Source organism: Mastigoproctus giganteus, chromosome 11, assembly GCF_048544385.1.
Source record: "Mastigoproctus giganteus isolate SK-2022 chromosome 11, ASM4854438v1, whole genome shotgun sequence".
In the NCBI taxonomy this organism is placed as follows: Eukaryota; Metazoa; Arthropoda; class Arachnida; order Uropygi; family Thelyphonidae; genus Mastigoproctus; species Mastigoproctus giganteus.
Window position 1 is genome coordinate 91,402,598 of NC_143585.1, and position 15,089 is coordinate 91,417,686.

Below are 15,089 nucleotides of genomic sequence, written 5' to 3' on the forward strand. Positions count from 1 at the left end.
GGCATCGTGTTACAAATAAGTAGCATTATACACTTACTATACTTTGGGGGAAGTACTGCTTATTTGTAGTGTAGCAATGAGGCAATTGATGGCTGTAGACTTTATAATATGAGATATAAATACAATACGAGAAGGCTTGATCTCTCATATTTTAAAATTGATTCTCTCATATTGATTGATCTCTCATATTGTAAAAGCAAACCTTTATTTGTTGTGCTTCCAATAAAAGTGAATTTATTATTCACAAACTAATTGATTACCAATCTCAAAATGAACCGGAATTTCTTACTTCAAGAATCAACTTTAACGTGTTAGCATCTTAACTGACAAAATATTTCTGTATTCTCGCATATTTCGTTAAAACATTAATCATCCTATGGCATTTAAAAACTCGAAATGTTAATATACAGTACTGCGATCTTTTAAAGATACTGTAACATAATAATACTAATATATCTATTCTTATATTTAAATTTTAAATTCTTTTGATACAGTTCCAACGTGGCTAGGACTGTGTAAAAAGAACTGATAGGTTTTTTTTTTTTTTTTTTTTTTTTGACAGCCAATATACTGGCTCCATAGTTACGGGAGTCTGCGTATTTTTTGCGTATTGGTAGCCACGTAGGTTACACCAGGACCACGGTTAGCTCTGTTATCACTACCTATTTACAAGTATTTCAATGGATATGTGCGTAGAAATGGAGAAAGTCATATTAGAGCACCAAACGAATATCAGACAAGGAAAAGGCTGATTTTCTTTTAATTTCAAGTTTTGCATTCATTTTCTTATTTGCTTTGTTAATACTGTATTTTGAGCAACTTTTCTTTCCATTTTTGTAACAGCTTTCACAAGCGATTGAACTGATTTTTTTTTTTTTTTTTTTGGTTATTTTGCAAATTATTTCCCCATATTTCGCTGTGATAGCATTTGGCATAATAATCATTGTTTTCGTTATATCTGTTTCTCCTTCTTTTTTGTTTATCACAGTCAACAGCAACATTCCAGTTCCACAGACTAACAGTAAACACATTGGTTTAAAGATATGGATCACAGAAAAAAAGTTGGGAGAAGAATCCAAGCTTTTAACAAATTGAAAAACAAAAGCGACATATTGTCGCTGTGCAGAATAGTGAAGTTTAGACATTCACTATAATAATAGTTTAACAGACACATGAATAGTTAAATTAATGAGCGTCATATCATGGCAAAACACGCCTGCCTCCTGCTCCATTTTGGGGCTAACATGTCAGTGGGAGAGTGGCAAGTGCGCGAAAATCATGTGGAAAGAAATTTTCGGAAAAATGTTATTAATGAATAAGTAAATTTCTATATAAAAAATTAATCATATAATCCCTGCCAGAATCACTGGTATGGCGTGAGCTGTTTTAAATGCATTTATCGAGTGAAAAAAAGGAAACTTAACTTTGATTTCATAGTTACAACAAACAACAAAAGGAACTGCATAGAAATCTGTATGTGATCGCCCAATGGGTACGGAAGACTTCGGTGACTTATAGACGTGAAAATTATTTAACGATATTATATCTTGTGATCAGTCCTCATCACAACTGTTGATGCTGTTCCTTGCCTGTTTTACGAATCACAACTCTCATCAAGATGCGAGAATCTTCACACAACGGTGTCGAACATGAAAAGGCTCTTGGCTCGAGTTTCGTCCTGTAAGAAAAGATATTGGGTTTAATGAAGCAATCATTTAAGTACAAATATTATTAAACCATAACTGACAGTACTACCCATAAACTGTTCAAACTCTAATTTTGAATTAATTGAACTTTTACACAGAAACTATACTGTTTCTTCTTGCGTTCATAACAACCTATATGTTTCTTCTTGCGCTCATGATAACTTGCATGTTGTTTCTTGTGGAGACATCTGTATGTTTTCTCAACAAGAAGCCTTTATATTTTTAATTAATGATAACTTTTGATAAGAGAGATTAAAATGGTGACATTTTTTTTTCATGTGAAAGGTGGGCTAATAGACTTTATGGTGAGAATGTTTCTTCATAAAGATGGTAACTTATTTCGCCCTTCGATGAATGTTGCCTGGTATGTTACTGCATATCTAGATGTGTTTTGAGCTAATTTCTTTGTTTCAGTTGTTCATTCTCAGATTTTGAATTATGAGTGCTTTATGATGTTTCTCATTTGACCATGGCCACGAGTTTTCTGTAATGCATTAAATTTTTGTGTGAAAATCGGAAAGACAGAGACCGAAGTTTGCAACAATACAAATTAATGCAGTGATGAGCCGTGTATCGTTTTTTGAGTGGTTTCATTGTTTTAAAGTGGGAAAAATGTCTTTTAAAAGTAATGAGCCTTCAGCCAGTATAAATGACGAATCACTAACCAAAGTACATATTTTAATGGGATATAATAATAATATATTGACTATTCGTGAAATGGTCGAATGGTTTTTTCACGAATTCGTGAAAAACAAGAAGCGACCATTTTGACTGAAGATTTGGGAATCAGACTCCGTTCAGCATTGTGTGCTGTTGGGTGGGTATCTCTCCATTCATTTTTTTCGGGTTTCAGAACAGCACGATGTATCATCCATCGGTAACAGCAAATGCCCTGATCGACAACTGGTCTCTGGAGAGGTAGAATAGAAATCTGCGCAGCGATCAATCTCGATATACGGTGTTCGAGCCACGATTGCTAACACAGGAATAGAAATAAAATCTTTTGTCTGTGAGTTCAATATATGAGAAAACCTCCATGCTACAGATAGGGCTCCCTCTGATATTTTCCCCAATTTTTTTTTTTTTTTTTTTTAAATAAAAAACTTTAAAGGCAAATGATTTGAACACCTGGAAAAAAATTATGCAAAATGCCACAGAGCAGCTTTTGGCGATTTAAAAGTGAAGTTGATAGGTACTTCCCAGCGTGCTGGAAGTATCGGTTAAATAAGTGTGTACATGCTCAGGGAGTCTACTTTGAAGGGAATTAATCCCAAGCAACACAGATTGTCTCCATAATTTTTGATACAAGCTCGTATTTTAGAATTATTGTTTCACTAAGCTTTGTTTAATCGTGGGAAAAAAATTTAAAAGATATAATATCCTAAATTGAGTATTAAACGGATTTTTTCCAGGAGCTGCATGATTATTGAGCACACTTACTATACAATCAAGCCAATTTAGTAAAGTAAAATGAATTAATTATTATTTTTTTTTTTTTTTGGCGATAACCTCACTTTTTTTCGTTTTTCATATGCATATGTGCATGCCAATTAAATTATGTCGAAACTTTGAACCTTAGTTTTACTTTATAATCACAGCAAAAGTTACTGCGGTGGTCAGGTTGCCTTATTAGTTATTGCCAAAAAAACAAGAATATATTTTATAGTTTCTGGCTCCACTTACCATTTCTGATGTGTAAGTTGTGAATAATATCATCAGCGTTTTGGAAAAAATAATTTGTTGTACCTGTCAGCTGTAGTGCCTTCAAGAATTGGACGCAGGGAGTCGCTGGTGTTAAATCACTGTATAAATTCTATAAATGTTATTTCTTTGCGAAACCTTAAATCTCGTATGCTGTTATTAAGAATTTTTACACACATATCAGTTTTCTTCTTACAAGAACATAAAAGTACAACAGGAAATCAGGCGTGAGAGACACTTCTTCCTATTTCTGGATCCTTGGAGAAAATGTTGACCATTATGGATGTTCAGATGCGCCTCCTTCTAGTAGACATTCCACTTTGAATGAAAAAGAAATTGTCAACCAATTTATATTATGTCGTAACACCTACGTTCTTTTAGTTTTAGCGACATGAGTTGTCATAATGAGCACTGACAGTCACTTTCAAAATGAAAGGTGCTCTTTCATTTTCAACGTCATTCGGACAGTGAAGGCCATTTGATTTTTTTCTGTCCGAAGGAGTTAACATTACAATTAATGTAGTATAGCTTCGTATTTTTGTGACAATAGATTACCATAGAAAAAAATATATACAAGTGATGTAAGTCATTCAGAAATGGTCTGTTCAGTGTAGCGGATGAATATTGGACTAGCAGACTAGTTGGAAACATCTCCTGACTTCGTTCATTCTGAAATTTAATCCAAATTATGAATGGGTCATTCTAAATAAGTTCAGAATAAACTATGTATAAGTATAGTGCAAAAGCATCAATAATACATAGCCAAATCTGAATTAACAGAATGTTAGCAAAACGGTATTGTTTTAAGTTATATCTCATATTGTGAATATACCTTCACAACGAGTTGCCATGATATTGCACTACTTCGAATAAGTAACGCTTCACCTGAGGAGAAGACTAATGTTACTTATTCTCAGATGGATACCACCACCCAGACGGCACCGTTTGAAAAAAAAGGTAAGGGATAATGATTCTCAGTTATCCACACACTGCCCCTATTAGACCAAGAGAGCAGTAAATAGGTAGGAGAGGTAGAGGAAGAAGATGCCGATGAAGAAGGAAAGGGCAGTTATTTCTTCAGCTCATTCATGTGATCTCATATTCCTCGGATGGGCAGCACTTCCCCAATGAGGGTCTGTTGGGGGGGGGTCTGTTGCTACCCATTCGAGGATTCTACCCATTCTGTTGCTATCCATTACTTCTTTTCTTTTTTAAAAAAAAAACAACCATCTGGTCTCATTTGCACTCATTAAAATGATCTTATATCCCAATAGGGTTAATCTCACTCAGAAACATTCCGTGGAGGGTCCCGTCCATGTGACTACCTGCTCCGCAAGCAGCCGCCTGGAGTTGGCTTGCCCTACATGAATTCTCAAGTCCTCCACCTCTTTCATTCTTCCATCCTTACGCGGCTTTATTCTAAACGTAAACCGCCGCATTGTCGGGAGAGGGACCATTTGCCTGCAGCCAGCTTGGTCCATATCTCTTTTAGCCTAAGCTAAGATTACTGCCCCCTAATCCCTAGCTTTACCACCTGAGCTGCACATACACCTCATTGTCCACTAGCCGGCATAGTGGTGTAGGGTAACACCATTGTTTTAGGAATTTCTGGTCCCCCAATTGAAGTAGTTCCAACACCAGAAATCTCCTAATTGCAGCATGCATGGATTGGATGGCGTATTTGTATATCTCCATGCATGTTCCCTCTATTTTTCTCTTCCTAATCTTCCATGCTTGGTATTTTCCTTCATTTATTACGAACATCAAGATGTGTGTGTGGCTCTGTAGACCGGCTCCGGAAATTGCAAAAATAGCACCTGATCTCTTGTTAATCGCGGTACTTTCATGATTTTGTGGACCTTGTTCCAGATACGTTGTACAGGACAAGAGAAAAACGCATGGTCTACTGTTTCCCGCGCTTTGCAATATTGACACTCAGTGTTTGAGTGTTCTCGGAACTTAGCCTTGTTTACTTCCACCGGCAGGTGCCCGTAAATAACCCTCCAGGCAAAGTCACTTCTTGACCCATACCCTATATGTTTGTGAGGATTTTTAAACATTTGGGTTTCGTCTAAGCTGTACCATGTTCGGGGATTTTGTATTGGTTGCATGTATAAGTCAAACAGTTTCCAGTAGATTTTTGAGACTTTTAGTTTTGTTCCCATGTCTAGACCTACTGCTGATAGTTGCTGGAGATATTTGATAATCAGTTTGTAGAAAGGTGGTATTATTTCTGCTGCAGGTCCTGTGTATTCTACTCCTAGCAGCTTTGTGAACCTTCCCATGTGATATTTTATTAGGGTGGAAGCTACTTGCGTGTCCCATAGGGCCGTTCGGACATGTTTCATTATATACGGCCACCGTAGCCACTTTAATTGTGGTATTTCATAACCACCAAGCGCCTTTTTACAATGCAATCTTTGTTGCGTCACCTCTTGTTGCCTGTTGTTCCAGAAGAACTTAAATAGTCTCCTGTGCAACTTTTTTTGTGTGATATATTTAAAGGTGGTGACCGTCACAATATTCATCACCATTGGGATGAGAATCATCCATATGATTATTACTCTTCTAGAGAACGACAGTAGGCCTAAGTTCCATTGGCCGATTTTTTCCTTCCAGGAGCTTAATAATTGTCGGGTTGTTATTTTTGGTCGTCTTGCGAAGGGCACTCCCAGAATAGTGATGGGCTCCGCAGAGAAGGAGAGGCCCACTGGTAACTGTAGTGGGGCATTCTTTCCCCATTGTTGACATTTTGTTTTATGTTTATTAAGACATAGGCCACTTGACAGGCTAAAGAAACTGAACAAGTCCAGCGCACTCTGCAAGGAATTGCAATCAGACATGGTAAGAACGACATCATCCGCATGGGCTATGTATTTGCAATCGGGATTCGATCCAGGGAGATGAACTCCTTTGATATTATTGGAGTTGTCTAATTGCCTGAGAATGGGCTCCAGCGCCATTGAAAAAAGAGCAGGGCTTAGTGGGTAACCCTGTCTCGCCCCCTCTCCAGTTTTATTTTATCTGAGCTGTATCCATTAATTGCTAGAGTGGTGCTAGCTCCTTTATATAAACTGATGATGGCTGCTCTTAACTGTGAGCCCACCTGTACAGTATGCAACATATTTTGAAGATAATTCTGAGACAGTTTATCAAAGGCTATCTCTAGGTCAAGCACCGCTAGGACTATGCTGTAACCTTTCTGCTGACAATATGGTTGCAGGTCCCTCAAGAAAACCAGATTTGCTTCCATGGCTCTGCCTGGCACCCCATATGTCTGGTTTGCTCCTATAATAGATCCTAAATGTCTTTTGAGGCGATTATTCAATACTTTAGTTTATAGTCTACATTTAGTAGTGAAATCGGCCTCCAGTCTCCCACTTCTTGACCCATTCTCCCCTGCTTTCTTAAGAATACCGTCTGAGCCTCCAGAAAGCTTTCCGGAACTTGACCCGCCATGAAGAAATCAGAGAGAATTGTGGCCAAAATTGGCCGAACCTTTTCCCAAGCTTTCTTGTAGAGCTCTGTTGTTATTCCATCTGGGCCTGGCGCTTTGTCTGCTTTCATTTCTCCCAAGGCTGTGGAAACTTCCTTCAAAGAGATTGGCTGGTTGTGTTCCTGCTGCTGAGCTGCAGAGAACTATGACATCTCCCAACTAGTTGGCAGCGATGGCCCTTGAAATGCTGCATACAACTGTTTGTATACTCCATTGAAGTATTCCATGATGTCTTTGGTGGTATCGTACTGACGTGAACCCACTTGGATCTGTTGTATGGGGCTGTTGCTCATTTGCGTCCTGTTGTGATCGAAAATCAACCCTGCCCTCTTGTCGGCAAGCCTATATCGCAGTCGCATTTGGACTGCTTTATTCTCTGCCTGTGTTTCCAGATGTAGCTGTATTTCTTTTTGCACCTGCTGTACCCCTATTTCATCGTGACAATAGTTTAACAATCGCTTCACTTCATACAAATGCCTTAGCAGTTTTTTCCTTTCCACCACTCTTTCCTTAGCTGATTTTTGGAATGCTGTTCTTACTGCTTGCTTAAAATTTGCCCACTTCTCCCATGTCCAATGCTCAGACTGCACCAGCTCATGCGTTAAACCTTCGACGTTATGCCACCCGTCCTGCAAGAGAGCCGAGTTTAAACGCCAAGTGCCTCTGCCATAGTCTATTGTTGCGCCTAACGGGAGGTTCATTATTAACAATTTGTGATCCGTGAGGGGGCGTGTCCCAGAAATATTTACATGCCTAACTCTGGTTGCTTTGCTTGCCATATTCCTTGGTGCATATATGCAGTCTATTCTTGTGCCTACTGTACCCCTAGTTAGTCCATGTTGCGCCGTGTGCTGTGGGAGTGTGTCAACACCATACATCTATGAGATCACACTTTAGGCAAATGTCATGCAATTCCAGAGCGCCCCTGTCCCCCTTGTAGGGTCCTCCGTGCCAGTCTTATCCTGGACTGGATCTAGGACACAGTTCCAATCGCCCCCAAGGATACTCCAACGTGTGCCCATCATAAATGGACGCAGATTATTAATTAACCGTACCCGTTCTGGAGCAGCGTTTGGCGCATATACATTTATCAACCGTATTGTATGGGAATCTAGTTTCCAGTCTATACAGACTACCCTACCTTCTACATCTCTTTGAAGGTTGCTAAACCTTCCTACAATGGGTGGTAGGATTATGATGCCGACCCCCCCCCCTGGCATTTCTTGTGCCAAAGCTCCAAAAGCTTAAACATTTAAATCGATTTTGAAATTTTTGTACTTGTAAAATATTATGCACGTGGCTTTCCTAAATAAATAAAATTCTGATACCCAATAATAATGTCATTCTCCAGATGTGACGTTGTGTGTGCCCCTGAGAAAAGCCCCGGACATTCAGGGTTCCGATAATTACCATGTGTATCGATAATGGGTCCGCCAAGGGGTTTCACCTATTTTGTTTGGGATATGCTAAGGCCGTATAGGGTTTTACCAAGCTCTTGTTCTTGTCCCGCGATCCATTTGATTCGGGAGTTACTTAATTGCTGTGTGATTCCTAAGCGGGTCTGTCCTACCAAATTGCCGAAGAAAATATCCCTCCACATAAATTGTATTCTCTCCATTTCATTTTTCCCTCTCCGGTTTGCTCTAGTATTATTATGGGTTTCCCCAGACTTTGCTCCCATTCTGTTAACTTTTCCCCCAGCTTTTCCTGACTTAATAGTACATATTTCGTTAAATGCTGTACCCCGATTAGCTTTTCCCTGCCTTCCCCTAACGGCCCTTCCGCTTCGGAGTCCTCTGAACTCGACTCGCCCAGATCTTCTGCAACGATGTTGTCTTCCTCTGTGGTTTGCTTCTTCCTCTTTTCCCCTCCTCCTACCTCTTCTCGCTCTCTGTTTTCTCCCCTCTTCTGCTCTCTTGCTGTTTCCATTGAGGTGGGGGCGACTTGTTTTAAGTCTGTGGCCCCCTCCTCTTTTTCTATTATTAAATTCGCTGATTCTGTCAATGGAATTTTTTTCCCTTCCTGTGGCTTTAGAATAATCATGTTTTCCTCTCTCGAGCTCTTTTCCCTTCCTTTTTCCTCCCCTCCTCTAGTGGCATCTGCGTATGACTTCACTGAGCAGCTGCCTGCTTTGTGGCTTGTTTCCCCACATTTGCTGCATGGTTTTGGGCAGTCGCTACTGATATGTCCAACTTCCCTACAGTTAAAACACCGCCTTTTTGTGCAATTCGCCCCTAGATGGTCCGAACTGCCGCACTTCAAACATTTTTTCTCCACCCTTCTGTAGTTCAAAACTAGTCGGTTCCCCGTAACATATATGATATTGGGGACCGGCTTCCTTATTTCCATTTGTATCGTGACTTTGCCCGTGTATAAGTTACCCTTCAACAGATCTTAGACAATTCTGCGAATATAGATGAATTGTTTAATTTTATTCGGCAAATCAGATTTGATAAACAGATCTGAAAAAATGTTTGATTTACATTAAAAACTTGGAAAGACACATCTTGGCCATTGATGCCCTTGTGTCTTAAAACCCTTAACAACAACAGCCTGTGTATAGCTCTGGGAAACCCTCCGAAGCGTGCATTTCTATTCGTGTAACATTCCCATATGCGTCTAATGCACTTTTTAAATATGTGTTTGGTATTTCAATCGGATACCGTTCTATGGTTATATACTTCCTGATACTACCCACCAAATGGGGGTGTATCATTTGGTTCTCGAAAGGAAACCCTCTGAGCAGTGTGTCCCTGGTCACACAGTCCTTACATACTTCCTCATTGATACTTCCTCAAGTATCAATGATACTTACATTGATACTTCCTCAAGGGCAACAAAGTGAACCCCTGTAGTCTCGATAGGCTCACGCATTTTGCTAATCCCTCTATTACCTGCCTCGGTTCATATTCTGTGTCCAGAGTTCTTTCACGTATGTAAAAATTCATCTTGGGAAAAAAAAAAAAGCCACAAGAGTGCCCGTAGGCACTTAATCCCACCCTGTAAGCTTTACCAGGGTCAGCAAAGAAATAAATTTAATGTCAAAACTTACGGTCTCCAGAAAATCTTCCCTCTTTTCGAAATAACACCCGACGAAGTAGTACCGTAGCAAAGTCCGTTGGCCGTTCTTCGGTTGGTGGGTAGGTACTCGAGTGATGCAGTGATGGCAAAACAGCTATGAAGTATAAGTCCACAATATGAGAGATGCCTGATGGTGTATGATGTGTTTAGACTATAAAGCGTTTAGAGCTGACGCCTCATATCTGAAACCTCTAGACTTTTCCATAGCTTGAGGCTTCAACGCTAAACGCTTTATAGTCTAAACACATCATACGCCATCAGGCATCTCTCATATTGTGGACTTATACTTCATAGCTGTTTTGCCATCACTGCATCACTCGAGTACCTACCCACCCACCGAAGAAGGGCCAAATAGCCCTGAAACGGCACCAGGGGGAGCCTGATGATGGCCGACCGGGCTAGCCGGATGGGTAAAGTACCTGCCCGGCAACCCAAAGGTCGCGGGTTCGATTCCCGCCTCGGGCTTGGATCAAAGTACTGCAAAAACCTTGGGAGGTGCAATATGGCCACAGAAGCTGATGCGCCAATAACTACCAAATCAAATCAAGCCTGATGATGTCCGGAGTTTCCAAGAATAGGTAACAACAGTCTTCTCCACTGGGGAAGCGTTGCCTATTCGAGGAGTTTTTGAGTGGTGTGAGTTGAAGGAATTACTGTCCCTTTCATTCTTCTACACCGTTTCTTTTCCTGTTCCACTCCTATTACTTTCCCTCTACCTTTTTGCTTTTCTAAGTCTAATAGGGACTAGTGGATAGTCGAGTTATTATCCCACACATATACAAAATAGCCCTGAAACGGTGCCGTCTGGGTGGTGGTATCCATCTGAGAATAAGTAACATTAGTCTTCTCCTCAGGTGAAGCGTTACTTATTCGAAGTAACGCTTCACCTGAGGCAATATCATGGCAACGCGTTGTGAAGGTATTAAAAATATGAGATATAACTTAAAACGATGCCGTTTTGCTAACATTCTGTTAATTCAGATTTGGCTATGCATTATTGATGCTTTTGCATTATACTTATACATAGTCTAGACTTTTCCATAGCTTGAGGCTTCAGCCCTAAACGCTTTATAGTTCAGAATAAACTTATTCAGAATGACCCATTTATAATTTGGATTAAATTTTGATAAAGTGAATTAGGCCAAACAATTCAGGGGAAAAACGTAGTTTTTAACAGTTGGAGTTATTCTACAGCAGGACAATTCTTGTTCCGTATTATCAACATTGGAATAAAATTTGACTTAACTCCACATCCATCATATAGTACTCATATTGTGCCTTCTGATTTTTTACGTTTGAGCCATTTTAAATATGCACTTCGGGGACACGAATTCCAAGGTGGTCAAGAAGTTTAAAATAAGCTGCCTAATTAGTGAACTCCCTTCGAAGTGCTTTTTTTCTGTGATGGAACCGAACAGCCGCTGAAATAAATGTGTAGGGAAAGAAGATGATTGCATTAATGCACTGTCGCGTGTTTACCATAATCTGCTTTCAAGCTATACTGAAATTCGTATAATTTGTTAACTGACCATATTAATGCCTAACATAAGAATACAGTGAATTTTTACATGTTTTAAGTGATTTCCACGAAGCTCTTGTGCGAGGGTAAACAACGCTGGCTGGTTCGCGATATGAATTTTATGATTTATAAATATTTAATATTTTATTTTATTTTTTTATCTGTATTACGTAAAATGCAGATGCTTGCTATTTAAGGCTTAATTAAAAGCAGTTATTAAAAGCAACCCTTTCTTTCGGAAGGATTGCTTTTAATGGAAATAAAAATGAACGCTTTAAATAAGAGAAGTACTACGTTTTCACCCACATGTATAATATAAAATTTTATTCCGCAACGTATTTTGGTGGACGCATTTTAGGTTCGCAATGCTTGTAGAAACACAGCATTACTTTTTCATAACCTTTACCGTCTATCGCATGTATCTAGTTAAAAAGTCTTTCTATTTACTGGGTGGTTGTTGTTTGTTATTTGGTTTATAGGAGCATTATCAACTAAGGCCATGTTGCTCCAGGGATATGCGGTGGTCATTCCCTGACCTTTCCGCATCCTTCGTATTTGGTAGGCACGGGCTCGAACCCCGGTCTAATCAAGAAGCGTGTGCTACGCACTGCTGCTCCTGCCCACCTGGCTACGGAGGCGCCCTGGGTGGTTATAAAATAAGTTTCCCTATTCAGGAGACCTTTGTGTCAAAACGGTTAGAGTTAGCGCTGTGAAAATCGGTGGGTATATCATTTAGGGTATGGGGAAGCGATCTGTAGAAGAAAAAAAAAAAAAAAAAAAACTAGTTCGAATTTCCGCCACCAGGGGGAAAACGGCGCTGCACATATGTAAAAGTTGTCATTTACTTCAAGACACGCTGCTTACGCAAATGACATCCTGTTAGATAAAAGCAGAAAGGCCAACGCCATCGTCAGTAACCATTATCGCTCTTACTAAAAAGGAACGTGCTCTTTTAGTAAAACTTTTCTACCAGAACAATAGAAACGCTAATGCAGCACTACGTGAATATCGGAAACTTAAAAGTTTGCGTAAAGGACCTTTCACGTCAGTGGGGCTTCGAAAACTAATAAAGAAATTTGAAGCGACCGGGGAGTTAGGTATACGTGGTCGCTTCAAATTTCTCCGTTCCGATACGTGGTCGTCCCCTTCCAGGCAGGGGACGACCACGTATCGGAACGGAGGTAATGGATGAAGTGGCGTTTGCAATGGTCAGAATGCAAAACACTACCAGTCAGTAGTGCCAGAGGTGTGTCAAGAGACTTGGGGAAATTCAAAGGTCAGCTGGATAATTACCTACGGGAGGAGGGAAACGCTTAGGTTGTCCATTTCCTTTTCTCTTATTTATTAATTATTAGTATATATATATATTTTTAAAACTTTCTTCTTATTATTATTATTATTTTATTTTATTAATTTTTGTTATTTTTATTATTATTTTATTTTATTAAATGTTTGTTATTTTTTTATTATTATTATTTTTTTTGGCTGGTGCAGCATAAGCCATAGGCTTCCTTGCACCATGTGGCCATTGCTAATACTAATACTAAAGTCTTGTGATCAGCAACAACGAATAAATTTCTGGCTCGTGTGGAATTTGACGATATATGGGCTCGAATAATCTTGTGGTTTGATGAGGCACATTTCACTCTTCATGGGGCTGTAAATGCACAAAACTGCCGAATATTCTCGTCCATCTGCTGTGCATGAAAGACCACTACAAATTCCACACGTTACACTATGGTGTGGATTCACAGCAGAGTTTATAATCGGACCAGTTTTCTTTGAAGAGTCAACGCCTCATGGCCCCGTAAGGTGTATGGTAACTAGTGCGTGTTACTGCGCTCTTCTTTGAGATCACATTATTCTCGCTGTGCAAGAAAGGCAATGCTTGGAGACCGTAATGTTCATGCAGGATGGTGCCCCTCCTCATGTTGGTCTACAAGTGAAGGAACTGCTCCGTTCAACAATCGGAAATGATCGCATCATTTATAGAGACTTTACGCAGTTCTGGCCAGCCCGATCAACAGATCTCAGTCCCTGTGATTTCTAGCTATGGGGATACCTGAAAGACAGAGTTTACTGTGGTGGCACACAGACGCTTGTCGAATTGAAAGCAAGCATTAAACAGCATGTAGCCAACATCTCCAATGAGATGCTACACGAAACTGTGTCGCACGCAGTCCTCCGTTTTCAGAATGTCATCTCAAGTGAAGGAAAGCACATAGAACAATATCTGTAGATTTCTTAAATTCTGATATTAAAATCTAATCCTAAGTTAATTATTCCATCTCATGTTTTCAGTGCCAATTTCTCCCCTGATGGCGGAAATTTGAACAAATTTTTTTTCTTCTTCTACAGATCGGTTCCCCATACCCTAAATGACATACCCACCGATTTTCACAGCGCTGTCTCTATCCGTTTTGACCCTAGGGTCTCCTGAATAGGGAAACTTATTTTATAACCACCCAGTACTTTCTGTTTGTGATTGGTATATTGCATCTAATCAAGGAACCAGTAAATTCATAAACATGCTACATTCTGCCAATCAAGTTACGTTACAGAATGAAATGGTTTATTCTACACTCAGTGGACAATGAAATATGGCTCATTCCACACAGTAGTAGAAAATGAACTATTCTGAGTAATAAAAAAAATCAGCTGAGTGACCGTTCATAGTCCTCATTCCATTTTTAACTTATATAATTCACAACAACAGTTCACGAATATTTTACGTTTAATGCTTACAAGTAACTGGCGGCAGGAAAGACATACAAGGGCGTACGTTTATAGTGCGTATAAGTAACTGGTGACAGGAAAGACATTCATCTTGAACTACAACGCCGCTCAGCATTGAGCTGTGAGGTAAGTGTCTTTCTGCGATATACTCCAGGTCTCAGTACAGTGAGATATATCATCCATCGGTTGGGGGTATAACAGCAAACGTCCTGGTTGACAACTGACCTCTGGAGGAGTAGAAAAGGATTCTTTTCTTCTGAGAGATCAATCAAGATATACACTGCTTTCACCAGATGGAATAACTTGAGTGTGTCACCAATTTGGAAAAAAATTTTGTAAGGACTCGATAGCCTCAAAGCGATGGTAATCCTCAAAGCGATTGGCGCCTCCATAGCCAGGTGGGCAGGAGCAGCAGTGCGTAGCACACGCTTTTTGATTAGTCCGGGGTTCGAGCCCATGCCCACCAAATACGGAGGATGCGGAAAGGTCAGGGAATGACCACCGCATATTCCCGGAGCAATATGGCCTTAGTTGCTAATGCTCCTAAAAAAAACCAAATAACAAATAACCTGGTATAGGATTGAACCGAGGATTGAAATATGGTAATGTCCTCGATAATGTAAGAAGTTTTATGGCTCAGGACTTTGTTTTCAAACGGGACAATTCTTCTCTTTCCCCACTTCTCACAAAGCTCGGTGTGTCAATACATCGAGTGTTGAGGCGTTTGAGGATAATTATGTGATACTGGTGTTACTGGCCTGCCTAGGGGCTCAATTGTTCTACTGGAGGAATAAAGACATATTTCCATCGCTGCGTAAATTTTGAAAATTTTGGTCTATAATGCTCCAGG

The 15,089-nt window shown here is 39.8% G+C and overlaps 1 protein-coding gene across 2 annotated transcripts in view; it reads right to left on the bottom strand.

Annotated features, from left to right (window-relative positions):
- Positions 1 to 1,129: 1,129 nt before the first annotated feature.
- LOC150078255 (A-type potassium channel modulatory protein KCNIP1-like) overlaps positions 1,130 to 15,089 on the bottom strand; it is a 272,358-nt gene continuing 258,398 nt past the window's right edge. For both annotated transcript variants that reach the window (XM_090385011.1, XM_090385010.1), the window contains exon 7: positions 1,130 to 1,678. In XM_090385011.1, the coding sequence (XP_090241137.1) occupies positions 1,631 to 1,678 (48 nt within the window). In that variant the 3' untranslated portion in view covers positions 1,130 to 1,630. The remainder of the gene's footprint in view (positions 1,679 to 15,089) is intronic.